The 23866-nt window shown below is 51.6% G+C and overlaps 10 protein-coding genes across 10 annotated transcripts; 6 read left to right on the top strand and 4 right to left on the bottom strand.

The window, feature by feature from the left end:
* Positions 1-234: 234 nt before the first annotated feature.
* Z518_00621 (uncharacterized protein) lies at positions 235-1833 on the bottom strand (the record flags this gene model as incomplete). The annotated part of the gene is made up of 2 exons (XM_013421223.1): positions 235-681; positions 739-1833. 2 exons carry the CDS (start codon positions 1831-1833, stop codon positions 235-237), a joined length of 1542 nt encoding a protein of 513 aa, XP_013276677.1.
* An 869-nt stretch (positions 1834-2702) lies between these two features.
* On the bottom strand, positions 2703-2943 carry Z518_00620 (uncharacterized protein; the record flags this gene model as incomplete). Its single annotated transcript, XM_013421222.1, has 2 exons — positions 2703-2782; positions 2805-2943. The coding sequence occupies 2 exons, from the start codon at positions 2941-2943 to the stop codon at positions 2703-2705; spliced, it is 219 nt and encodes a 72-aa protein (XP_013276676.1).
* A 616-nt stretch (positions 2944-3559) lies between these two features.
* Z518_00619 (uncharacterized protein) lies at positions 3560-5299 on the bottom strand (the record flags this gene model as incomplete). The annotated part of the gene is made up of 2 exons (XM_013421221.1): positions 3560-4281; positions 4333-5299. 2 exons carry the CDS (start codon positions 5297-5299, stop codon positions 3560-3562), a joined length of 1689 nt encoding a protein of 562 aa, XP_013276675.1.
* A 570-nt stretch (positions 5300-5869) lies between these two features.
* Z518_00618 (uncharacterized protein) lies at positions 5870-6712 on the top strand (the record flags this gene model as incomplete). Its single annotated transcript, XM_013421220.1, has 1 exon — positions 5870-6712. One exon carries the CDS (start codon positions 5870-5872, stop codon positions 6710-6712), a length of 843 nt encoding a protein of 280 aa, XP_013276674.1.
* Positions 6713-8443: 1731 nt separating this feature from the next.
* On the top strand, positions 8444-9985 carry Z518_00617 (uncharacterized protein; the record flags this gene model as incomplete). The annotated part of the gene is made up of 1 exon (XM_013421219.1): positions 8444-9985. One exon carries the CDS (start codon positions 8444-8446, stop codon positions 9983-9985), a length of 1542 nt encoding a protein of 513 aa, XP_013276673.1.
* Positions 9986-10704: 719 nt separating this feature from the next.
* Z518_00616 (uncharacterized protein) lies at positions 10705-12584 on the top strand (the record flags this gene model as incomplete). The annotated part of the gene is made up of 8 exons (XM_013421218.1): positions 10705-10768; positions 10830-10970; positions 11037-11241; positions 11297-11309; positions 11370-11429; positions 11501-12057; positions 12122-12299; positions 12357-12584. The coding sequence occupies 8 exons, from the start codon at positions 10705-10707 to the stop codon at positions 12582-12584; spliced, it is 1446 nt and encodes a 481-aa protein (XP_013276672.1).
* A 993-nt stretch (positions 12585-13577) lies between these two features.
* Z518_00615 (uncharacterized protein) lies at positions 13578-17774 on the top strand (the record flags this gene model as incomplete). Its single annotated transcript, XM_013421217.1, has 3 exons — positions 13578-17034; positions 17086-17353; positions 17417-17774. The coding sequence occupies 3 exons, from the start codon at positions 13578-13580 to the stop codon at positions 17772-17774; spliced, it is 4083 nt and encodes a 1360-aa protein (XP_013276671.1).
* Positions 17775-18273: 499 nt separating this feature from the next.
* Positions 18274-18780, bottom strand: Z518_00614 (uncharacterized protein; the record flags this gene model as incomplete). Its single annotated transcript, XM_013421216.1, has 1 exon — positions 18274-18780. One exon carries the CDS (start codon positions 18778-18780, stop codon positions 18274-18276), a length of 507 nt encoding a protein of 168 aa, XP_013276670.1.
* A 428-nt stretch (positions 18781-19208) lies between these two features.
* Positions 19209-22097, top strand: Z518_00613 (uncharacterized protein; the record flags this gene model as incomplete). The annotated part of the gene is made up of 1 exon (XM_013421215.1): positions 19209-22097. One exon carries the CDS (start codon positions 19209-19211, stop codon positions 22095-22097), a length of 2889 nt encoding a protein of 962 aa, XP_013276669.1.
* A 350-nt stretch (positions 22098-22447) lies between these two features.
* Z518_00612 (uncharacterized protein) lies at positions 22448-23113 on the top strand (the record flags this gene model as incomplete). The annotated part of the gene is made up of 1 exon (XM_013421214.1): positions 22448-23113. One exon carries the CDS (start codon positions 22448-22450, stop codon positions 23111-23113), a length of 666 nt encoding a protein of 221 aa, XP_013276668.1.
* Between the last annotated feature and the right edge of the window lie 753 nt (positions 23114-23866).

The following is a 23866-nucleotide window of genomic DNA, read 5'->3' as shown; positions in this document are numbered from 1 at the left end:
GGGTCAAGTGTCTACATAACAAAGATTTCCGTGCATTCCTCGCAATATACTATGGACGTTATCTGTTGCGCGCAATCCGTGCGGGCAGAATTTGTCTATTAACTCCTGAACGCAAATACGCAAATACCTCTGCGCTCGAACGCCATCTCAACACCTCAACAACCCGTTCCGAGAAGATGCAGCATTCCCAACCGCGAATCAGAAGTCAAATTTTTATTTCATTTCCCCCCCATGTTACACTGCAGCTTCCTTCTTCTTCTTCCCAATCTGTGGACTATCATCTCCCTCCTCATCGCTAATGAGCCCTTCAAGCTCAAATTCCTCCGCATCTCTCACCTGCTGACTATCCGTGACCCGATGACGGGGAAGTCTCGCCGACCCATTGGGTCCGCTAGGGATACTCCCAGGGATTACGGAAATTTTCTTCGAATGGCTGGGACAGGCGATGCTCATGTTGCGCGATGAGCTGTCGTGTAGAGAGCCGCCGGCCCCGTTGCTTTCATCATCAGGCCATGCATGAGATGCGTAGACATAGAGCAGAATGTTGACAAAGAGATACAAAAGGAACGCGATTGAGTAGAGGATGAGGATGTAGCTGACGTGAGTAATTTCGGCATCCGACAGTAGTTTCATCTGTTCTTCAGTCGCGCCCATGAAGAGGAATCCGGATGCATAGAGGAGCTAAAGGGTACATTAGCGATGGTTTGGTCCAAACGCAAGCAGGTGTGTGGCACTCACGAAAGGTGGAAGATGCTGCCAACTGTTAACTTCGCTGGTGCCTCTGCTATCTTTGAGAAGAAAGGAGATTTCAATGATTCGGCAAGCTCCTGCGGCCATGAGCGTACATCCAAAGACGGTATGCACCATTGTGCTCAAAGCGATGTCTTGAGGATGAGCGCTCATGGCCCAACCCGTCAGCAAGATGACCAGGCCCGGCAATAGGTTTCGTTTTGGCCGGCCATTTCTTGACCTGGAGAGCCAGACACCCAAAAGGCCAGCACACCACCAGACGATGCCCATGCTCGTATGTTGTAAATCGTTCTTGACCCAGGGGTGACCCCACCGGTGTTCGGTGAACGTGTTCACACAGCCCCAGGCGGCAATGACAATGCTGTCAAAAAACTCTTGACTCCGACCAGTGCTTCTCAGCCAGGCCTGGCCCACAAGCAGGAGAAGTGTCATGATTATTCCATAAGCAATGAACGCGGAGCCCATAATGAAATGGGCCAGGCACTGCCCGAGATGGTCGCCTCGACAATATCCCATGGCCACGATGCCACCGAAGAGCATCTGCGTCCAAGAGATGATGGGCATGACTTTTCCCAGCCAGCCATGGATCATGACCACTCCGCGTCTTCCTCCTTTTCCAATCTTTCCTCCAAAGACTCTGCCCACCCAGCCCTTCTTTTCTTCCAAATGTAGTTTGAGTCCGACACCAAGGCCGACCTGCACGATCAGCGTCAACACCAAACCGTTGGCAAAGCTGGCGTGAACATTCGGGTGCCTGAATTGCCGTCCCTTATGCATATGACCGAGAAAATACGCCACAATCGCCACCACTGTGCCGACAATTTGGACGGGGACGTGCCATCTGCTCCTCACAATACCCAAAACCATCCCATAGGGAAATATCATGCCAAATGATAGGACCATGAGAAGGATGTGTGTCCACAGCCGTGAATCGAGCGGATCGGACGAGATGGCCTCTCCCTCTGGAATTTTATCGGTATGATCTCCATGGGCAGAAATGCCATACGCAAAGAGGAGAGGGGAGAGGAGCAAGAGGGAGGTCGACCGCGGTTGCGAGGGTGGTAGGGGGCACAGCGAGATCATCGTGGCAGATTTCGCAGCGACAGATTGCCCGTAATCAGTCAACACACATCTCAGACTCGATGAGCGAGGGAGCTCTTTCAAGAAGAAGGGCCACGTAGTTTGTTTTGCTGATGACTTGATGAAGATGCGACGATGGGGAAAAGAACTCGCGTCCACCGGCACAAGCCGGCTCCCTCCTCCGACTGGGTGGGGGGCGCCATATCAAACCACTCTGGAGAAACATCCATTACCACGACTTGGCATCACTTACGATATCCATGTCGAGTAAACAGACAAGATTAATGCTTGATAAGAATATTTGTTTTGTGAAGTGGTCAGAATGCCGCTAATCTACTGTATAGCCGTGCTATTCCGTACATCCGATCAGCGGGCAAAAGTCAGACCCTGAGCGAAACCCTGAACTGTTTCGCGAATCCATACATTTGGTACCGTCACGTGTTCTTTTCGCAATTGAATTTTCCACACTCGCAAGTGGGCGTTGTTCGATTCCTCCGTATATCGCACCGAATAGGAAGCGAAGTTGGTAAATGTTGTTCATCTTCCGACGGGCCTTCGCACGATTCTGGTCCTTGTTGCATCCCGATACCTGTTTGTGGCAATTGATATTGCTCATAAACACCCGATCTTCGACTCGAACGGTTTCAACTTCCCGCAAAACTTCTTGCGGGCAACAATGCAGCCATGATCGAAAGCTTGACCATAATCCAGGTCGCCCTCATTGGTCCCATCTGTACTGTCAGAGAATATGATATGATGGAGTTGGATACTTTGTTCAGAATGTTCGCATGAGCTCTTTTCGTTCTGGTTCATGTCATCATTCCGAGCTTTAGAGGCGAGACCAAGTATGAGAAGCAACTTGATGTCCTTCCTTATCCCATTCGCTTAATTGCTCTGGTCCATTTGGATGTCGGATCGATTTCATCTTTACCATTGTTGTTTCCAGAAACCCCTAAAACGGTTGTGTTTCGCACCACCCTCTTTGAGAATGTCCAAGAGTTCTTCAGTGTTGTCGGATTGATTTGCCTCGACTGTGGCGAGGATCCATTCATGTATTGTATCCAGTGGGAACCATGCCCGAATCACAGAAGAGCCCGAATCTCCATTGGCCATGCCGAGGCACCAAACAGAACTCCTTGCCAACTCCACAATATCCGGCAAGGGAACACCAGTACGCTCTTTGCCTACACATAGCCCTTCCGATGAGCAGTGCTCATCGGCGCTGCAATTCCGTCCGTTGTGATTGGCACCGCAACACTTTACGGCTGGAGGATGATTGTTTCGGGGTAACAAGGTCGCGGAAGCTGAATGTGTCAGTGAATTCAGCACTGTGGGGAGAACGAAGGTCGGTTGCATGTTGAGGTTGCTGAAGTGGTGTCCAGCCGCAGGTGAAGGCACAGAATGCAACACGAGAGAGATGACCAAAAAGCGCAATGGGTCAACGCTTATGAAATAAGGAATGCAGCCGGATTGAGGCTAAAGCCCCACGAGTTTGAAATTCGGGTCGACGTGTACAATGACGGAACGGAGGAGAAAACTCTGGATGAAGTTGTCGACTGCCCACCCCCAGGCAGAACCTGCAGTTACTGATCACGTTGGAAAGCTGGAAATCACCGACAGAGTGGCTAACAAATGAGAAAAAGAAACTCAGTGCAGGGTCTGATTAAGACCGGGTGATGAATTTCTCCATATACATATATTCTCCAGAAGATTCCCTCATTTCAATGCATCACTGGAAAGATCCTGGTATATCATTATGCTTCTCTTTTGGCTCTTGCTCTTCGTTGGGCGTTATTGGAATAGAATGAAATGTTGAATCCCCGGCATCGCGGGTTGACGTGGGCGAGTCGACATGTTCTCCATCATGCTTGTTCTCAGAATCCCCGTTTAAGTCGATCTTGCCGAATCCATCCGCTGGAGGTTGCGGGTCTGTTGTAGGCGAAGCCACTCGACCGGGATTTCGTGGTGGTAATGCTGGAGGGGGGCGTTTGGGGACTTCAACCATTCTGGCTCGCGCCATCACTGGTACTGCTGTGTGGACTTCTGCATCCGAGTCCACGTCGGAAAAGGATTTTCTTCCCAGCCTCTGAGCTTCAGTGTCGTCATCGACAAGTTGGCTGTGTTTTCTAGGAGGGTCCAGACCCCTCGATGAATCTCTCTTTGGACTGTGTCCCGCACTCATTGACTCCTCTTCATCAGTTTGAGTACCCCGATCAACACTGGCCAGACTGTGGGTGCTGCCTCTCCAAGTCCGGCTTTTGATCGATCCGTCAACACTCCTGCGGGAGAAATGTGCGTAGATCGGACTTGTGGGTGACGGTCTGAATTCAAAAGCGTCGGCACTCGGTCTCTGGTGAGTTCCAGCTTCTCGGATGTTAAGTCCTTCGGCCTCCAGTGCTTTCACACCATACGGATCGGGGTCGTCTTCGGCGGGAACTCCAAAGGTTCCTCCTATCGTAGTTTAGCACGTTTGGTGGCACCACTTCTACGGAAGTTCCTTACCATCTATGGCTAGTTCCATGTCACTGGGCGCTTCTCCTTGTGGGAGGAGGTCGTCGTCGATTGGGTCGCCTTGGGCAGCTTTTAACGTATCCATGAGGATCTGGTATTGTTCAACCGGTGGATGTTTGAGCTTTCCAACCAGAATATCCGCCACTCCGACACGTTCACCATAAAATCTTTCGTTTTCATCGGTACGCTCGATCACCAGGTTGCCTTCAAGAGCCACACCGGCATACAGACCACGACTTTTGACGTACGACCAGATTGGAGCTTGTCGTTTAACCACCTCGGTGTCGAGAGCACCGCCCATACCCACAGGGCCTGCTGCGACCCCAACCTCGGTTCCTAATGTGCACCGTAATTTGGTAAATGCTTCGAGGGCTTTATATGTGTTGATGACCAGGACCGAGTCATAGATATCAACTCCACCAAGGAAGCCAAAGGCGATGTTTTGGGTCTGGATACCGCTGGGAGGACTCCATTCACCTGTCTCTGGATGTCGACCAACCAGCACACCGGCACCACCAGAACCTCCAAAGAGCCAGCCCGTTCGCATTGTTGTGAATATGGCCAGACCGACACACTCTTTTATCACCTTGGCCGGGATTTTTTTAATGACCCTTTGTTTGCCCCGTGGCACTCCGTCGGCGGTGGCATTGCGCTCATCAATCTTTTTTTGCTGCTTTTCATCGATTTGTTCATAAAATCCATCTTTGCAGAATCCTCGGAGAATTCGCGCGGCTTTTTCGGATTCTTTGTCCATGGAGGTTGGCCAAAATGTTTCTGAGCCCACTTTGTTGGACAAGCGATTCACCGGAGCTCCGAGCTTGTCGACAACGGCGTAGGCTTTGTTGAACCCGGGCTTCAAAGCCCTCTCGTACGCCGTGTTCGAATAACCTTTGGTTCTCTCCCATAGTGTTGGGTTCGTTGACTTGGATTTCGTCTCGGTTACAGGTTCTGCCGCCATGGTGCTCAGCAGTCAAACGGCGCAGCCGGACTCAATCGGTAGGATAGGAAATTCGTTGCTCGAAATTTTGTTACAACAAGGCTGGCGGAGCGTAGAAGGTAGTTTGTCGCATGCCTGCAACGTTCAGAGATAAAAGCCAACAGGATTTTGGGGTTGGCTGCGCAACCAGTAAATCCGGTGGCAGCCGGTTAAAGCTGACCCCTATGGTCGGGAAGAGTTGGGCAACAACGTCATTGGCCTCGAGCACGCGTGGCACTCTTAGTCAGGACCGAGAATAACGGATACGTTTAAGCGAGCGATGGATAAATCCTTGAGCAGAGATGACCGCTGAGTCAGCCTGTGATGATCTCCCAAAGTGCTGAGGCGCTGGCACGTGAAGCCGAATGGATGCACACCAGGGGACCTCGGCTCAAAACTCCTTCTACTAACTAATCATATGCTGAGATCGAATAGACCATAAATATAATCCAATGCTTTCTTTCGTGAAGTGCTTGCCCCGGACTCCAGGACGATTTCGTCTTTCACTCTCAAATCTGAAGCATCAGGCTGATTCCATCCAAAGCAACCGAAATGCCGCCCGTTCCACCACTCTTTGTCCTCCAGATCCCCCCATCAACAGTCACCTCGCCTGCTCAGAGTCAACAAGGAAATTTCATTTGTACACAGGCTGCCCCTCAAGTCTATCTTCTCTCCTTCTCGAGTCCTCCAGACAATCGTCTCACTCCTGCGTTCAATCAAACATTTCTGCTGGCTCTCGACATCATCGAGCACCGCCTACCCCGTGGGGTCGTCGTCACCACATCATCTCTCACCAAATTCTATTCCAATGGCCTCGACTATGAGAACGCCATCCGAGATCCAACATTTTTACAGAACAGTCTGTATCCTTTGTGGAGACGCCTCATAACCTACCCTATGCCTACAGTGGCATTGGTGAACGGTCACGCCTTCGCAGGCGGTTTGATGACGGCCATGATGCATGATTACCGGATCATGAACCCCCACAAGGGCTTCTTGTGTCTGAATGAATTGGATTTTGGCGCCCCTCTTCAACCGGCAATGGCATCCGTCTTCCGTGTCAAATTGAATATGACGACGTTCAGGAATATGGTCTTGGAGAGCAAGAGATTTTCAGCCCTCGAAGCGTTGAAAGAGGGCATCATTGACGGTGTTGGCGGTGTCGATGAGACGCTTAACTTCATCAAAGAGATGAAGCTGACTCAAAAGGCCCAAGGGAGATCATACGGGCTGATCAAAGAGGAGCTATATCGCGAGGTGGTTAAAGATCTCGATGAGGGTGCCGCCACACCAAGAATCGGGGCAGCCCGAGATGTTGACAGAAATCGGAGGGAGTTGGAGGCGAAGAAGAGAGTAGATGAGTATCAATCTGTGATACAGAAAGCAAAGCTGTGATAGGATTCACAATGAGCCTCGGCATTAAGATTCGGGCCCTGCTCTAGTAGTCATGCTTGAGCGACGAATCCCTGAATGTTCCCAGTCCAACAATCCGCCGTTTGTTTGTGTCGTACAATATCACTCAGTCGCTCCTTGCCGGAACACAGCTCCATCTTCCTTGAATTCAAATGGATTCTCTTTCCCAATACTCTGCTTTTCTTTACATCGGGGTTTTGCTCGACCCTTTAGCCTGCAGGAGTTGCCAAGAACATGCGAAATGAATCCAACCATGTCAATCTGTGGCTCTCAACCTCGTTCTGGCAGCAGAGCCCCATCGTATGACCTGAACCTTTTGGAAAAGACCTCGAGCAACGATCGAGCCACACCTGTCTGCGTCGGACATGAGACTGCCTGAGAGGAGACCCATCTAGAGATGAGTTGGGGAGCATGCACGGATGCGTGACAAGTTTGCCAAAGTCCGAGCAGGGGGTCAAGGTGATATGTGGCGACGCCAAGGCTTGTAAAGACCTTCGGAAGTGTTGTACGCTTCGTACACGCTTCGAAAGTATATAGTCTGACGGTCCCTTGGACCCCTTCGAAATAGAACAAGTCCTCCGTAAAATCACAAAGACGGAATAACAAGGTCACATCATTTGGTCCTCATCCCGGCTTTATCTGCCGGGAACTCGAAGATGTTCTAGCATGGATGAGGTAAGCTCCTGCTCGCCCGAGGTCACCTGAGCTGGTCCTTCCAGAGCCTTTCTCAGTGTTCACTTGCTGGGCTCTGCTTTGGTTGAGCACAACAAGCATCTATTTGCGATTCGACTGATAAAATCTCCAAGGCTCGTTCAGAGTTACTGTACCTGCATCCATCACGAGAGTGACAAAAGCTTTTACTAAAGTACCCTACAGTGAGTATCTTTCCCATTTTCGCACTCCTGGATTTCGCCATAATCAGATGGTGGTCATTTGAAGACATAAATTCGATCTACACGTATATTCATTGCCCAAAAGTTTCCAGACTCTGTCATTACATCAGACCTTCTTGGGACATACCTTAGCTACGCCTTTGCTCGGCTACAACTTTTCCGGGATGCTCCCTCACCATGATTTCCATGGCTGTTTACTCTCAATGCTTCTTTGTAACCGATGATGATTCCATCAGCCATATGGGCCAAATGGTTCAAACAGTACGCTAAGAACTTCGACATGACTACCTCAATTTTTGGACGCCAATCCAAAAGCCGGCCAACCTTGATTCCAAGGGCTTCACCCTCTGAAGGCCAAAAAGTACCCCTCCAAGGACGTCGTCAGCATGCCCTGCAAGCACGCCATCAGATCACAGACTGATGTGAGGCTTCTTGACATTTTGCGATATCCAAATGGCCCGGATTTGAGCGTCATTCTGTACCAACAACACTTTGTGGAGCCTGACGATGTGGATCCATCCATATCCACGGCATTGCTAGAATCATGCGTGGCATCATCAACAATGAAAAGCAACCAATTTTTCTCCCTTCCTCCCCAAATTCCTGTTGCCGATCTTGGCTCCAGCTCTGTGAAGACGTGATTTATATCTCATGAATGTGCAAATAAGAAAGTGGAGCCATGAATTGTAGGATGGCCAGGAACAGTCTTAAGGCTCCCAGTACCTGGTCCTTTCCCCATGTCACACCTTGGACCTCTGAGTTCGGGCTTTCATTCCTGAAATCACAGCAGTAAATCCATTGGCAAGGAAAACTCTGGAAGATGGGTACAAAAGCAGACTACGTGGTGGATGTGGGATCTCCCCGCGAAGTAGGGCGACGACAGCGTAAGTGCATCACGAACCTACCTCGAAGAGTGAACTCTATTATGTTGGACCCAACGACTGACCAAAAGACTGCTGGAGAAGAGATCAAATGGTACCGGTCCACGTTCTACAATGCCCTGATTCTAGGGCTCGCCAACTTCTCTGCTCCCGGCATTTGGGGCGCCATGAACTCTCTTGGTGCTGGAGGTCAGGCATCACCACATTTGGTGAATGCAGCCAACGCCCTCACTTTCTGCCTCATGGTGCTGTCATGCTACTTCTCGAGCGCCCTCGTCCGCTTAATCGGCATCAAATGGGCTTTGGTGATCGGAACGATGGGATATGCTCCCTACGCGGCCGGTTTGTACACGAACAACCGTTTCGGGACGGAATGGCTTGTCTTGGTCGGTGCGGCACTCTGCGGCCTCTCAGCCGGCATCTTCTGGATGGCCGAAGCTGCCATCGCCCTTGCATATCCAGAGCCGTACAACCAAGGCAAATTCCTCGGGTTCTGGCTAAGTTTCCGTCTCGCCGGCCAGATCCTCGGTGGTGCGATCAACGTGGGTATCAACGCCCACAATTCCCAGGCCGGCAAAGTTTCATACACGGTCTACCTGATCTTCATCGCTCTACAGGCAGCGGGTCCGCTGGTGGCTCTGCTCTTGAATCACCCATCCCGAGTCCAGCGGACGGACGGGCGAAAGGTGGACCTCTCGATCGTCGAGCATCCGTGGTTTGAGATCAGAGCGACGACCAGCCTCTTCTTCAGCAAGTCTTTCTTGTTGATCGTCCCTTTCATCGGCCAAGCCGTGTACGCAGAGGCGGTCATGTTCACCTTCTCCGCTTTATGGTTCTCGGTGCGCGCCCGAGCTCTGGGCTCGTTCCTCTCCGGCATTGTTGCCGTCGTCGGCGGAAATCTGCTCGGCCTGTTCCTGGACCGGACACACATCGCGCTGAGACATCGTGCCCGTGGCGCGTTTTTCTTCATCAGTGCCCTCCAGTGCGGCCTCTGGGTCTGGGCCACAGTTCTTGTCACACGACTCCGTCGCACGAGGCCGACGTACGACTGGTCGGACGGGACGAACGGTTTTGCCTCTCCCTTTGCTCTATTCCTTTTCCTCGTCATCGGCTTCCAGATCAATTATCTCTACCTGTACTTCGTCATCGGACAGATGACCACCTCCCCGGCCGAGACCGTCCGGCTCGCGGCTTTGCTCCGTGGTACTGAATCCGCTTGGCAAGCTGTGAGTTACGGGCTAAATTCAGTCGCCGTATTCGGTGAAGTCGGAGGCGTGTATCTGAACTTTGCACTGTGGGCCTTCGCCCTCGTGCCGGCCTGGTTGGTAATTAGGACATTCGGCTCCGAGACACAGAACAATGAGTGGAGAGCTTCCACGGGTGTCTTTGGTGTCCCGGTCGATGTCGAAGTTCCCCCTTCCCGATCCGGTTCAGAACATGGAGCCGAGGAAGGTGCAGAGCGGGAAAAAAGGGTAGAATAGCCCCTGCAGAAGAGCGATCAAATGCTCCAATTCAGGGGCCCGCAAGGTGGTGTCTTCAGTTGCCTGGAAGTCGGAAGGTTGCTGAGAGAGGGGCTTGTCTATAAATGACAAAAAGGAACCTTTGGCCAGCCCTCACACTCTACCGGATAGATCCAGTGTATGGCGGAGAAGGTAAAAATAGATGCGTCGAACGACGGGATTGAGTGGGATCAATGGAGAGGAAAAGAAAAGTCCGAGAAGCAGAGAGATCGCAAAGCATATACCCAGAACTCCCTGTTGATCATTATAGAGATGACAACCCTTTCACCTTTTGATAATAGCTATGTTGGTGTAGGACAGGCAGAGAGAGCGCATTGCCTCCAAAAAGGGGGAGTTTTGGCCCATTCTGGAGTATTTGTCCCTTCCTGTCTTGAAAAGAGTTTGACGGACACATTGGCGGCCAGGTACTCCTTACGAGTGGTGAAGGCCGATTCAGATGGGAACTACATCAGTTCGACGGGAAAAGGTTGGCGTAATGGCCAAATTGCGCGAGAGAGGACTCGGATGGCATCATCATATCGTTATCGTCACCATCGCATAAACCCCGGGGTCATCACATCCACAAATCTAATCGTAGACAGTAAGGAAGGTAAGAGAGTCTTCATTTTGGTTTGTCGCGCACGAAAAGTACCGTGGTAATTCTCCAGAACGCACTGATCCAAAAATTTGATTTGGCCCAAATGGCAACACGAGCAAATGGCGTGGCCAAAAAGTCACTTATTCTGAACGCATTTGTTGAGATGTGTATGGCCTTGTCATCGATTCAGCGGCCATGGATTTCTTTTTGACAGTTGAACTTGTCCAGGTAGCGGACATCAGTCTCCAGGACTGTGGCGGCATCCACGTGACGAGTCCTATAAGTTCAACGACCTCCAACATTGGGTTGAATTGGCCAAATTGTTGGAATCTGCCAAACTCCACGGAATTTTCATCGCCGACGTTCTTGGTGAGTGTGGTCAGTTTATTTTTGAACCCCCACCCAAAAATATTGGGCAACCTAGGCTTATTCCAGGTGGCTATGATGTGTACAACGGTAATCTCGACGCAGCAATTCGGTCTGGGGCACAGTGGCCAGTCAATGAACCTCTGGCAGTGATTTCTGCAATGGCGGCAGTGACAGACAGTATTGGGTTTGGCGTAACAGTTTCGACAACGTATGAGCAGCCATATCATCTGGCTCGAAGACTGTCGACCATCGACCATCTTTCCAAGGGCAGGTGAGAAATACCTCCTTTCTGTATTGGAAAACGGCGAACCTAACGTTATTGACAGGCTGGGCTGGAATGTCGGTGACACAACTTTCCCGTGATATCTGTGTGAAGATTTGCTTATATCTTGTCAACAGATCGTGACTAGTTACCTCGATTCTGCAGCTAGGAACCTAGGCTACAGCGAACAACCCCAGGTTAGCCGAGAAAAACTGGAAAGAAGACAGGTGGGGGGTTTATCACGCAGGATGGCTGATGATCACGACAGCACGATAAGCGATACGAAGTGGCTGAAGAGTACATGACCGTCATGTATAAACTCTTTGAATCTTCATGGAGGGATGACGCGGTCGTCCTTGATCGTGAAAGGAGTGTGTATACGCTTCCGGTTAGAATCAGACAAATCGACCATGTGGGCAAATATTTCAGAGTCCCCGGACCACATATCTGTCAGCCGAGTCCACAACGGACCCCGTTATTGCTGCAAGCGGGAACGTCCAAAGCCGGGAAAGAATTCGCTGCACAGCATGCCGAGGCCGTGTTCGTTGCCGGTCATAGCCCCTCGGTGGTGGCACGAAATATTGCGGAAGTGCGACAGCTTGCCGGCACCAAATTTGGGCGAAATCCTCAAGACATTAAGTTTTTGTCCTTGATGTGTCCTGTCCTTGGTCAAACGGCCGAGGAGGCGCAAGCGAAATATGTTGAATATCGAAGTTATGCTTCGATTGAGGGTGCGCTGGCCCTCTTGTGCGGTTGGACTGGCATCGATTTCGGCCAGTATGGTGATGATGAGGAGCTGAGACAAGTTGAGAGCAATGCAGTGAGGTACTGGCATCCATCCCCTCCGGTCTTTTCCGGACGTTGACTGGCAGCTAACAGACCGGTCAAGATCTGCTGTGGAAGGTTTCTCGCATCAAGCACCAGGTATTGCTCGATGGACGAAATGGACGGTGGCTGAACACATCACTATCGGTGGTCTGGGTGCAACGCCCGTTGGAACAGCGGAACATGTTGCTGATGTGATGGAAAAATGGGTTGAAGAGGCAGATGTCGACGGATTTAATCTGGTAAAGTTGGCCTTGCATGCCCGACATTGTAACGTGCTAATTCGTAACCCTGTGTAGGCATACGCGCTCTTTCCGTCATCTTTTGAGGATATCATTACCCTTCTCTTACCCGAGTTGAGGTTGCGAGGTCTGTTCTGGTCCGACTATGCGGTCCCCCAAGGTACTTATCGAGAAAATTTGTATCAGCGTCCAGGACAGCGAGGACCACCCAAAGAGCACGTAGCGGCATCATATCGATGGAAGGCCGGGGTTCCAAAAGCAGACCATGTTGTACCTAACAACTAATGCTGGAAAAAGATTATAAGGGAACAGAAAGGACCGCGTTGATCAAGAAGAAGAGGAGGAGGAGGAAGGTTCAAATCTGGAGCTCTTGTTATCAAACACAGAGAGAAATGGGAGACTTCGGTCTCACTGACCCTAGCATTCACTCTCTTGTTGCGAATCGAGCATACTTCTTTTGTGAGTTCTTTACCAAGGCTGGTGGTTCATTACAGCAGGCCTCGTTTGCAGGCAGCAAGCCCAGTCCGTAGCGAAATTTACGGTAGCTGTCCTCGGATACCTTTTCGGGCCCGAGGCGGCCCTTGGCCCCACCAAGAAAAGGAATCGTATCCGTGTTCATTGGAATCTCTAGTGGTAGGCCGCAAGAGAAGTTGGATCATACGCTGGGTCGACTTTCGCTTTCTTCAATGGCTCTGCATAAAATCTCTTGTGAAGATTTATGCATCTGAAGGTGACATGAGTGGTCGACAACTTAACCGCAAAGAGCAAAAAGCACGAGATGGTGGGGAGAAATCTGTCTCCACGATTGATGGTTCAAGATGGAAAAGCTTTTGTTTGGGGTTCCTACCGGGCCCATGCGTGTTCCCGTTAACTAACGCAGCCCTAGGATTTAAGGCGAAGGACTCGTAGGCCCGTGAAGTGGGCACATCTACCAGGGAATCCCGTGTGCGCGTCCCCAATCATGTAGTACTAATTTGCATCTCCATCAACAAGAACTTCCCATACTCGTATTCTCATTGTGCTCTTTCCCCGCCTCCGAATTCTTTTGTTGTTGCCTACTTTGCACATATTCACCGCTCGAATTTTGTTGACCGCATTCGACTCCCTCGCGTAAACAATCATACTGGACATTCGTCCCTCTGTTCCCTCTCATTTTCACCTCCCTCGAAGCCTAGTTGCTCTTGTTGTCCAAACCGATATTCTGTAAGAAAAAAAATGAGGTGCTGAACCCTTTCGGAGACCGGGCGACTTTTGAACCCAATCGTTGGAAAGAATAGCATGAATCCAGGCGGTCAGGACGACCCGCCCGCCGGCGCGGCTGCCATAGAAGAGAACATAGAGGAGAAGCAAAGACCAGAACAGGAGGGGATTGTCACAAAACAAGAGAAGGACACTGAATTGCCCTCGGAAAAGGCCCCAACGACTCCAATCTCGGGGATTCCCCTGTCGCCCATATCTCAGTCTTCCAATTCGGATACCGGCGCCGACCTCCACAAGTACGATTCAAAGATCGTACAGGTTCGAGATGGACTAGAGGGTGATGCGGCGTTGGCCCATTTGCCCGAGAACGAGCAAGGCGTGTTGAAGAAGCAGCTCGAGGCTCCAGATATCAAGGTGACTTACAAGACTCTGTATCGCTATGCCACAACGTGGGATAAAGTCTTCATCGCCATTGCAGCCATCACTGCCACTGGTGGAGGGGCGGTCATGCCGCTCATGACGGTTATCTTTGGAAATTTGAGCGGGTCATTTCAAGGCCTGGTTCTGGGAAACCTGAGCGAACCATTCGACTCCATCCTCAATCGATATGTCCTGTATTTCGTCTATCTGGCCATTGGCGAGTTTTGCCTGATATACATCTCGACGGTTTTGTTCATCTACACCGGGGAACACATCACGTCCAAAGTTCGGGAGCAGTATCTGAGAGCGATCCTGCGCCAGAACATCGGGTTTTTTGACAAGCTTGGAGCCGGGGAAGTTACCACTCGCATTACTGCCGATACCAATCTGATCCAGGAGGCCATCAGCGAAAAAGTGGGGTTGACCTTGACCGGCGTTGCTGCTTTCTTCGCCGCCTTCATCATTGGATTCGTCATATATTGGAAACTCACCCTGATCTGTATGTCTTCGGTGGTGGCCATCGTGGTGATCATGGCTGCGGGAGGTCGGCGAATGGCCGGATGGAACAAGAAGTCTTTGGCGTCCTATGCCCTTGGAGGCTCGGTAGCGGAAGAAGTCCTCGCCTCGATCCGCAACGCGGCGGCGTTTGGCACACAAGACAAACTGGCCAAGCAGTACGATGTTCACCTCCTTGAGGCCCGACGTTGGGGGATCCGCAGCAAGGGCGCGCTGGGCTGCATGCTCGGATCACTCCTCTGCATTATCTTCTTGAACTACGGTCTGGCCTTCTGGATGGGTTCCCGATTTTTGGTTTCGGGTGAAACCACCCTGGCCCATATCCTGACCATCATCTTGGCCGTCATGATCGGCGCCTTTTCATTCGGTAATATTGGTCCGAATATGGAGCATTTCGCCGCAGGCGTCGCTGCAGCGGCTAAAATCTACGCCACGATTGACCGGACCTCGCCGCTCGACCCTTTGTCTGAAGAGGGCGGAAAATTGGACCACGTGGAAGGGACGGTCGAGCTGAGACATATTAAGCATATCTACCCTTCCCGTCCGGAGGTGGTGGTCATGGAGGATGTGAATCTCGTCATTCCGGCGGGCAAGACGACTGCGCTTGTGGGTGCTTCGGGGTCGGGCAAATCCACCGTGGTGGGATTAGTTGAGCGCTTCTACGATCCGGTGGCCGGCGCAGTCCTCCTGGATGGCCACGACATTAGCAAGCTCAATCTCCACTGGCTGCGACGGCAGATTGCCCTGGTACAGCAAGAACCGATTCTTTTCAGTCAGACCATCAAGGAAAACATCAGGAATGGCCTCATCGGGTCCAAGTATGAGAATGAACCGGAAGAACGGCAAACGGAACGCATCATCGAGGCCGCCAAAAAGGCCAACGCCCACGATTTCATCTCGTCTCTTCCAGACGGATATGACACCCACGTGGGCGAGCGCGGCTTTCTTTTGTCGGGAGGGCAGAAACAACGTGTTGCCATTGCAAGGGCCATCGTCGGTGGCCCCAAAATCTTGCTCTTGGATGAAGCCACGTCGGCCCTGGATACCAAATCCGAGGGAGTCGTACAGCATGCTTTGGATGCGGCGGCGAAGGGACGGACCACCATTGTGATTGCCCATCGACTGTCAACGATTAAAACGGCCGACAATATCGTGGTCTTGCAGAATGGGCGCATTATCGAACAGGGCACGCATGACGAATTGCTCGAGATGAAGAAGGCCTATTTCAGCCTCGTGTCCGCTCAACGGATTGGTGGCGAAGACGAAGACGAATCGGAGAAAGAGACCGAAATCAGTGACGACAAATTGATTCGGATTCAATCGTCGAAATCCGGACACGGCCCCGTGGTCGGTCCGGAAGATGAAAAGCTGGCCTTGGGAAGGACTCGAAGTCAAAAATCTGTCTCTTCCAAAGCTCTGGCCGACCAAACGGCACATGGCGAGGCCAAATACTCGCTGTGGACTTTGATCAAATTCATTGCGCGGTTCAATCTTTCGGAATGGCCCATTATGATTGTTGGACTCATCTTCACTTGCATCGCCGGAGCCGCTCAACCGGTCCAGGGCGTCTTCTTCGCCAAATGCATTGTTTCCTTGTCACACCCACTTTATCTTCGCGATCAGATTCGTCACGATGTGAACTTCTGGTCGTTGATGTACCTGATGCTGGGACTGGTGGACCTTTTGGCCATGTGTACTCAAGGAATCGCATTTGCCTATTGCAGTGAAAGCTTGATTCAACGTGCTCGGGATGGCGCCTTCAGACGATTTCTGAGACAAGACATATCTTTCTTCGATGAGGACGAGAACTCGACCGGTGCTCTCACCTCCTTTCTTTCAACCGAAACCACCCACCTATCAGCCATCTCGGGGGCCACTCTGGGGACACTCTTAAGCTGCACGACCACATTGGTCGTCGCCATTGTGATTTCGCTGGCGATCGGTTGGAAGCTAGCCCTCGTTTGTATGACCGCATTGCCCGTCATTCTGGGAACGGGATTCTTCAGATTCTGGGTCCTCGCCAAATTCAGTGCCACGGCCCAAAAACATTACGAGAAGTCGGCTGGATTTGCTTGTGAGCATACAAACGCCATTCGAACCGTTGCCTCCCTCACGTCCGAACGAGAGGTCTATGCGGAGTACAAGCAGCAGCTTCGGACCCAGCTACGGGCTTCTCTCAAGTCCAACCTACGAAACTCTTCCCTGTATGCGGCATCGCAGTCGGCCATGTTTTTGGCCCTTGCCCTTGGTTTTTGGTATGGAGGCCGACTTTTGGCACGCGGGGAATATTCTCTATTCCAGTTCTTCATCTGTTTTACTGAAATCATCTTTGGCGCCCAGTCTGCGGGAACCGTCTTTTCTTTTGCTGGGGACATGTCCAAAGCAAAGAACGCCGCCGCCGCTTTGAAGAAGCTTTACGATCGCCAACCAACCATCGACCCCTGGTCCGATGCTGGCGAACCGATCACGCATGTTGAAGGAGCCATCGAGTTCAGAGACGTTCATTTCCGATACCCAACACGACCGGATGTCCCCGTTCTTCGTGGTCTCAATCTGACGGTTCGACCTGGACAGTATATTGCTTTGGTCGGCGCTTCTGGTAAGCGTTTCGAATTCCTGGTGTATTCGGCATGATGCTAATCGCCCATAGGGTGCGGAAAATCGACGACGATTGCCATGATGGAACGCTTTTACGATCCGCTTGCTGGAGGTATCTATGTGGACGGCAAGGAAATTTCCCGCCTTGTCCTCAATAACTACAGATCACATCTAGCGCTCGTGTCTCAAGAGCCAACATTGTACCAAGGCACCATCAAAGACAATATTCTCCTTGGCGTTGACCAAGACGAAGTCACCGACGAACAGCTTATTCAAGCTTGCAAAGACGCCAACATCTATGACTTTATCATGTCACTCCCGTATGTCTCCGCATTCCCCCCGGCCCTGGGGAGCAATGAATTTCGTTATGCTTACTATGTTAGGGATGGTTTTGCGACGGACGTCGGAAGCAAAGCTGCGTTGCTCTCTGGTGGGCAGAAGCAGCGTATCGCTATTGCTCGTGCTTTACTCCGCGATCCAAAGATCCTACTCCTAGATGAAGCAACCTCCGCCCTCGATTCCGAATCGGAGAAAGTGGTGCAAGCTGCTCTGGATGCGGCCGCCAAAGGCAGAACGACCATCGCCGTCGCTCACCGACTTAGTACCATTCAAAAAGCCGACATTATCTATGTCATCGACAAAGGCGTTGTGGCAGAACAAGGAACTCATCAAGAATTGATAGCGCTCAAAGGTCGGTACCGTGAGCTGGTCAGCCTTCAGAGCCTGGAAAAGATGCATTGATCCGCGACCAAGTCGTCTTCAAGAATGGTGTAACTGTTATTTTTTATTTTTCTTTTTGGGGGGTCGTGTTTGATATTGGGGCGGAATAAGCGACTTACAGGTTAACCGAAATTATTGCATGGCGAAGACTTTTTGTTTGGGATCCAGGAGTGACAGACGACGGACTGGAGAAGTCCTTCTGGTCACTTTGGATGATACCACCTCACTCGGATTGGTCAGTGGAAAGTTCTTATTTGCAGATATTCTCATTATCGTTGAACATACCCCATGGGATAGACGGGACAACCCTGCATTGGAATGTGGGGGGAGGAGTTTAGGGCAGAGAAAAAGGGTCTTGTTTCATTCGATGAGGACATCATTAGAAGGACACAGATGACTCTTTGTTTGGGCTCAGATATCAACGTGACCCAACTCCATCCATCCGATATCTCTTCTCTCATTCTTGTGTCGAAAGAACTCTTTATTCTCCACACACTCATGGGTCTCTAGCTTTATTTCCTCAATCTTTCTCACTCACTCCTCGTTCCTCCATGACTTCCACCAGTCGTCGGTCTTCCTTATCTGCGATGAGCGACAACATTCCCATGGCGATATCTTTGATCTCGTTGTACTCCTTCAATAGAGCTATGTGACGGGTGAAGATGTTCTCTGCATGTTGAAGTGCGGCTTCGTTCTTGTTGATAGATGACGCCGATTTTGCTGTGGAAGAGCGTGGCTGAGATTCATCTCTTAGTTGCTCAGACTCTTGGGCCTGTGGTGGGAAGGATTTGAGCCTGGAGATCTCTTGAAGGGTAGTCGCAAGTTGATCTTCGGTCGAGATGACCTTGGATTCTAGCAGTTGGATTGAATTGATGAGCTTGGAGTAACTCAGGTTCTTCAATGACGGACTTGGGGCCGGCGTCTCAGACTTCGTCGGCGGTGGCGGAGAGGATGTCTCTGCTGGTAATTGAGTTCGTTCAGTTTCCTTCGGTTCCGTACTTGCATCACGCTGTGGAGCACAATACATTCTTTTGGTGATCATTGCTGTTGTTGGGTCTCTTTGGTTAGTTGATAGTTCCATCTTCTAATCGGGAATCATCAGGCAGTTCAACGAGATCAAGCATGATTGATCCCCAGAACTACCGAATACAGGGGCGAGGGGGTTGTAGCCTCGCAATGAGATTTTATATTCGCCGTCAGACACCCTGGTTGCCACCAGTAGAACAGGCGGTCAGGTGGCTGTCAGACTGACGAACTTTCTTCCCCCCTCGAGTCTTGGCAACCTCCGACTCAACTGCGCTGAAGAACCACAACCCCAGACAAAATTTCTTGACCCAACTCGATCTGTGCTTTAGTGATAAACTTTGCATACAGTGCCGCGGCCGATGGAGACTGAAGACCACGCTCCGGATCGTCATACAGCAGCCAGCAAACCTTTCTGAGAAACGCGCCACAATGTTCACCTTGACGGCCTTGCTGGGGGCTCAGAGCAACTCTCGAGCCTCGCAGTCGATCCTGGAGCTTGACGGTGGCATCAAGGTCCTTGTGGACGTCGGATGGGACGAACGCTTTGATACGCGTCAGTTAGCTGAGATAGAGAAGCATGCATCGACCTTGTCCTTTATCCTGCTCACTCATGCGACCACGTCACACATTGGTGCCTTTGCACACTGTTGCAAGCACATTCCCGTCTTCGCTCAGATCCCCGTCTACGCCACTCCGCCGGTGATTGCTTTCGGTCGTACCCTTCTTCAAGACCTCTATGCCTCCTCCCCGTTGGCGGCCACGTTCATTCCGGGCGCGGGCTCTTCCGACGACCACTTCAGCAACGATGACAAGTCTCGATCGAGTATCTTGCGGCCGGCTCCGACTTGGGACGAAATCAACAAGTATTTCACCCTCATTACGCCGTTGAAATATTCACAACCCCATCAACCGACGTCTTCTTCATTTTCCGCGCCGGTCGAAGGACTTACGTTAACTGCGTACAATTCGGGGCACACCCTCGGTGGAACAATATGGCACATACAATATGGTATGGAGTCCATTGTCTACGCGGTGGACTGGAATCAAGCTCGAGAGAACGTCATTGCGGGAGCAGCCTGGTTCGGCGGAGTGGGCGGCGCCGAGGTGATCGAGCAATTGCGCAAGCCCACCGCTCTGGTGTGTAGCAGCGTCGGAGCAACCCGGGCGGCATTATCGGGGGGCCGGAAGGCTCGAGATGAAGCTTTGCTGGGTCACATCATGAGCAGCGTCGCGAAAGGAGGGACCGTCCTCATCCCCACCGACTCCAGCGCCAGAGTACTCGAATTGGCTTGGATCCTGGAAAAAGCATGGTCGGACCCCGCGAATTCTCCGTCGTTGAAGAGCGCCCAAGCATACATGGCCACCAAGTCCGGGAATGCCACTTTGCGACATGCTCGAAGTCTTCTCGAGTGGATGGACGACGGCATGGTGCGAGAGTTGGAGGGAGACGATGAAAACCACCCTCCCACCACACAGACTCACAAGCGGAGTGGCAGCAGCGGCAAGAACATCAATGGGACCACTCCGCTTTCGCGACCCTTTGAATTTCAAAATATTAAGATGGTGGAGCGAAAGAGTCAACTGGAAAAATTGCTGAAATCCGAAGGGCCACGGGTCATCCTCGCCAGTGATGTGACGTTGGAGTGGGGCTTCTCGAGGTCGATTTTGGCGCATATCGTCCAGAGACCCGAGAATCTGGTCATTTTCACGGAAAGGGTGGTCGAGCGCCCCGGCTCTCTCCAAAGTGCCAGTCAAGTTCTTTGGTCTTGGTGGGAAGCACGTCAAGATGGGGTGGCCCTCGAGCGAGCCCCGACCGGCGAACCACTGGAGCAGGTCCACAGCGGAGGAAAATTGTTGAAGCTGAAGAATGCCGAGAAGGCCCCTCTCAGCACTCAGGAGAATCAGCGGTATCAACAATTCATGGCAACACAGAGGCAGATTCAAGACTCACTGGCATCAACCCATCCCCGAGATCCCGCTGGAGCAGATGACCACATGGATGATGATGACGATGATGAATCGAGCTCCTCTTCGTCAGATGAGTCGGATGACGAGCAGCCCGGCCGCGTATTGAATGTCTCCGCGGCCCTGGGTCATGGGACGCGAAACAAGCTCGCGTTAAGTGATGCCGACCTGGGTATCAGTATCCTCCTGCGCAAGAAAGGGGTGTACGACTACGACGTGCGCAATAAGAAGGGAAGGAATGCGGTATTTCCGTATACACATTCAAGGAGGCGTGGGGATGAATTTGGCGATTTCATCAAACCCGAAGATTTTCTTCGAGAGGAAGAAAAAGAGCAGCAAGACGGTCCCCTCCATGACGACAAAGCCGGAGGAGGCGTTCTAGGCCAAAAGAGACGGTGGGATGAAGCGAGCCACTCCCAGGATGCACTCAACAAGCGAGCTCGAGCCGATGCGGTTCGGAAAAGTCCCTCCGGTGACTGGGGGGAAGAGTCGGAGTCAGAACGCTCGGATGTCGAGACCCAAGCGGAATCGGAAGGTATTCAAGGCCCCGCCAAAATTGTATTTGCGACCACGGAAATCACCGTGAATGCGCGATTAGCATTTGTTGACTTTGCGGGATTACATGATCAGCGGAGTCTTCAAATGCTGATACCCCTGATCGGTCCCAAAAAGCTCATTCTGGTTGGGGGAACCCGTGATGAAACGCAGACCTTGGCCTTGGATTGCCAAGAACTGCTCGGGGTCAAGGTCGGCGGCGTGGAAGGGGAACCGTCGTCCGAAATATTCACACCGCGGGAAGGTCAAATCGTCGATGCGAGTGTCGACACCAATGCGTGGATGGTCAGGCTCAGCCGGGATCTGGCCAAGACCTTGCATTGGCAGAATGTCAAAACCACCATGGGAGTCGCGACCATTCAAGGTCAACTGAGGGGAGAACGCGATCCCAAAGCGGACTTCCATGATGACCCTCAGTCGAAGAAGCAGAAATTGGACACCGAGGTGTCTGTGCGAACCAATCCCGTCACCAATCGTCCTCTGGAGCCTGTCTTGGATGTTCTGCCCGCCAGCCTGGCCGCATCCACCAGATCGGTGACCCAAGCTATTCACGTGGGTGATTTGCGGCTGGCCGACTTACGAAGAATGGTGACCATGGACGGCCACGTGGCCGAGTTTCGAGGCGAAGGCACACTCCTCGTGGATGGGATGATTGCGGTGAAGAAGCTCGGTACAGGCAAGATCATGGTGGAGGGCGTGCCAATTCGAGCCAGCTCCATGGTTCCCAACGCGGCGGATAATTTTACGAGAGTGAAGCAAAAAATCTATGACGGACTCGCTGTTATTACCGCTAGCTGAAGGCTGGTCAATTTGGCATTGTGGATTGCGGGTGTGAATCCTGTTTGCCATCTGTCTCAGTCGTCAACTGTCCACCATCGTCTCTGTCACAAAGAAGCATATCACCGAGGCCTCTCCCCCTTCCCCAATTCTGGTTATACGGCTCCCCACGACATTCATGACACTGCAGTCATTCTGTTTGATGGACCTCGATATCTCTGAGCCATAGACGGGGACAATGTCAAGAGAAAGGGACGAAGAAAGAATGTCCGCGCATTTCCATCTGCCTTGGTCCGTTCTCATGCACCCACCAAATTCTTCTTTACCAGCAAGCTCTCTCGAGAACGGAGGTTTTCCGCTCTTGGATCAGAATGATTAAAGCCCCATCTTGGACGTTTCGATGGCGACGACATCTTTTCTTCTTGCCAACTCCTCCGCCTCCTCCAGCACCGGGCTTGGTGGGAACGACCTGGTATAATTATTTTACTCGGGATGGTGGACCTAACAAGGGAGCGCCTCCTGGCGGACCTTCAACGTCGGTACGACTAGGCCTTCCACCACCGTATTCATCGTTACCTCCTCTACTACCAACATACCGTCCACCAATTTCATTCATGGTTCCTGCTCCTAGTTTCCCAGGAGCATGGACCGTTAGCACCGTCATCAGACCCAGTCTGGATTCCCCCACCACCCCTGCTATGGCTCATGCGGCGGCACAAGCTCCAGAGCCTCCTATCCGTGGAAATCAAGTTAAGGATCGACTGATAGTCGTCAAAGACCGTGGCGGAACGGGATACGTAGCATCCCAAAAGAATGCGACAATTCACCTTTTCACCCACAATGTCCTGGACAAATATGCCGTGAATGCCAATAACCAATTCTACATACCAGCGCACGCATGCGAACCATTCCGAGTGGTGACCGCTGCATGTTCGATGCCGGTTGGTGAATTGATCGAGCAACTGGACTGCATCAAAGATGCTCCTCCCGGCTATCTTCGATACGCGATCGGGAACGAGTGTGGGCGAGGCTGGTGAAGGCCAACCACGATATCCGATCCGCTTGCCGCAATTCTCAGTTTCCTCTTTGAGTGTTACATGGGATGGCGATGGATGACACGTTCATCCCGGGCAAATGATCAAGTACGTGAGCAAGGTACTTGAGCAGCAACACAGCATGACACCGTATTCAGCCATCATTCGAGCAGTATGATTGGCCTCGACAAGTGAATGGGATTGGACATAATGGATAGAGCGGACAAGGGCGACCTGCATTGAACCAAATAGAAAGGAGACTTTGGTTGACGGGACTGGTTCTCGGATGGAGCTGCTGTATGTGGTATAGAAGACAAAGTACACAAAGCATGAAAACACGACCACCAACAGACTTCAGAGTCTCTGTCTGGCCCTGTTCCGCCTTGGGCCAAAAATTTAAAAAAAAACCCCCGTTAACTCGTGATATTTTCCCGACCTTACATGCCTCTTTGGGCTTATTATTGGGGGGGAGGGGGCCGCGGCCTGCTTAGGCTGTTGTATCTGTAGTGCCCCCGTGTGGATATGCACTCGATGCATCAAATCAAAGCCAGCAAGATATGCGCATTTATCTCTGATTGGATTCATCGCCAAGGTTCCCATCTCCGCGCTCTCTCTTTCTTTATTCAGTCTCTGGTTTCTCAGGATTCAAAGTATTAGGTCCTAGGCGGATCCCTTTGCCCCTCCATCGCCGCTCGATTTGATCTGATCCATACGTACCATCTGATCCAGTTACAGTACGTCTCCTCCACTTCCAAT

This window comes from Rhinocladiella mackenziei, assembly GCF_000835555.1.
Source record: "Rhinocladiella mackenziei CBS 650.93 unplaced genomic scaffold supercont1.1, whole genome shotgun sequence".
NCBI classification, from domain to species: Eukaryota; Fungi; Ascomycota; class Eurotiomycetes; order Chaetothyriales; family Herpotrichiellaceae; genus Rhinocladiella; species Rhinocladiella mackenziei.
The sequence above is the reverse complement of the archived record's forward strand: the minus strand, read 5'-3'. Positions and strand labels throughout refer to the sequence as shown.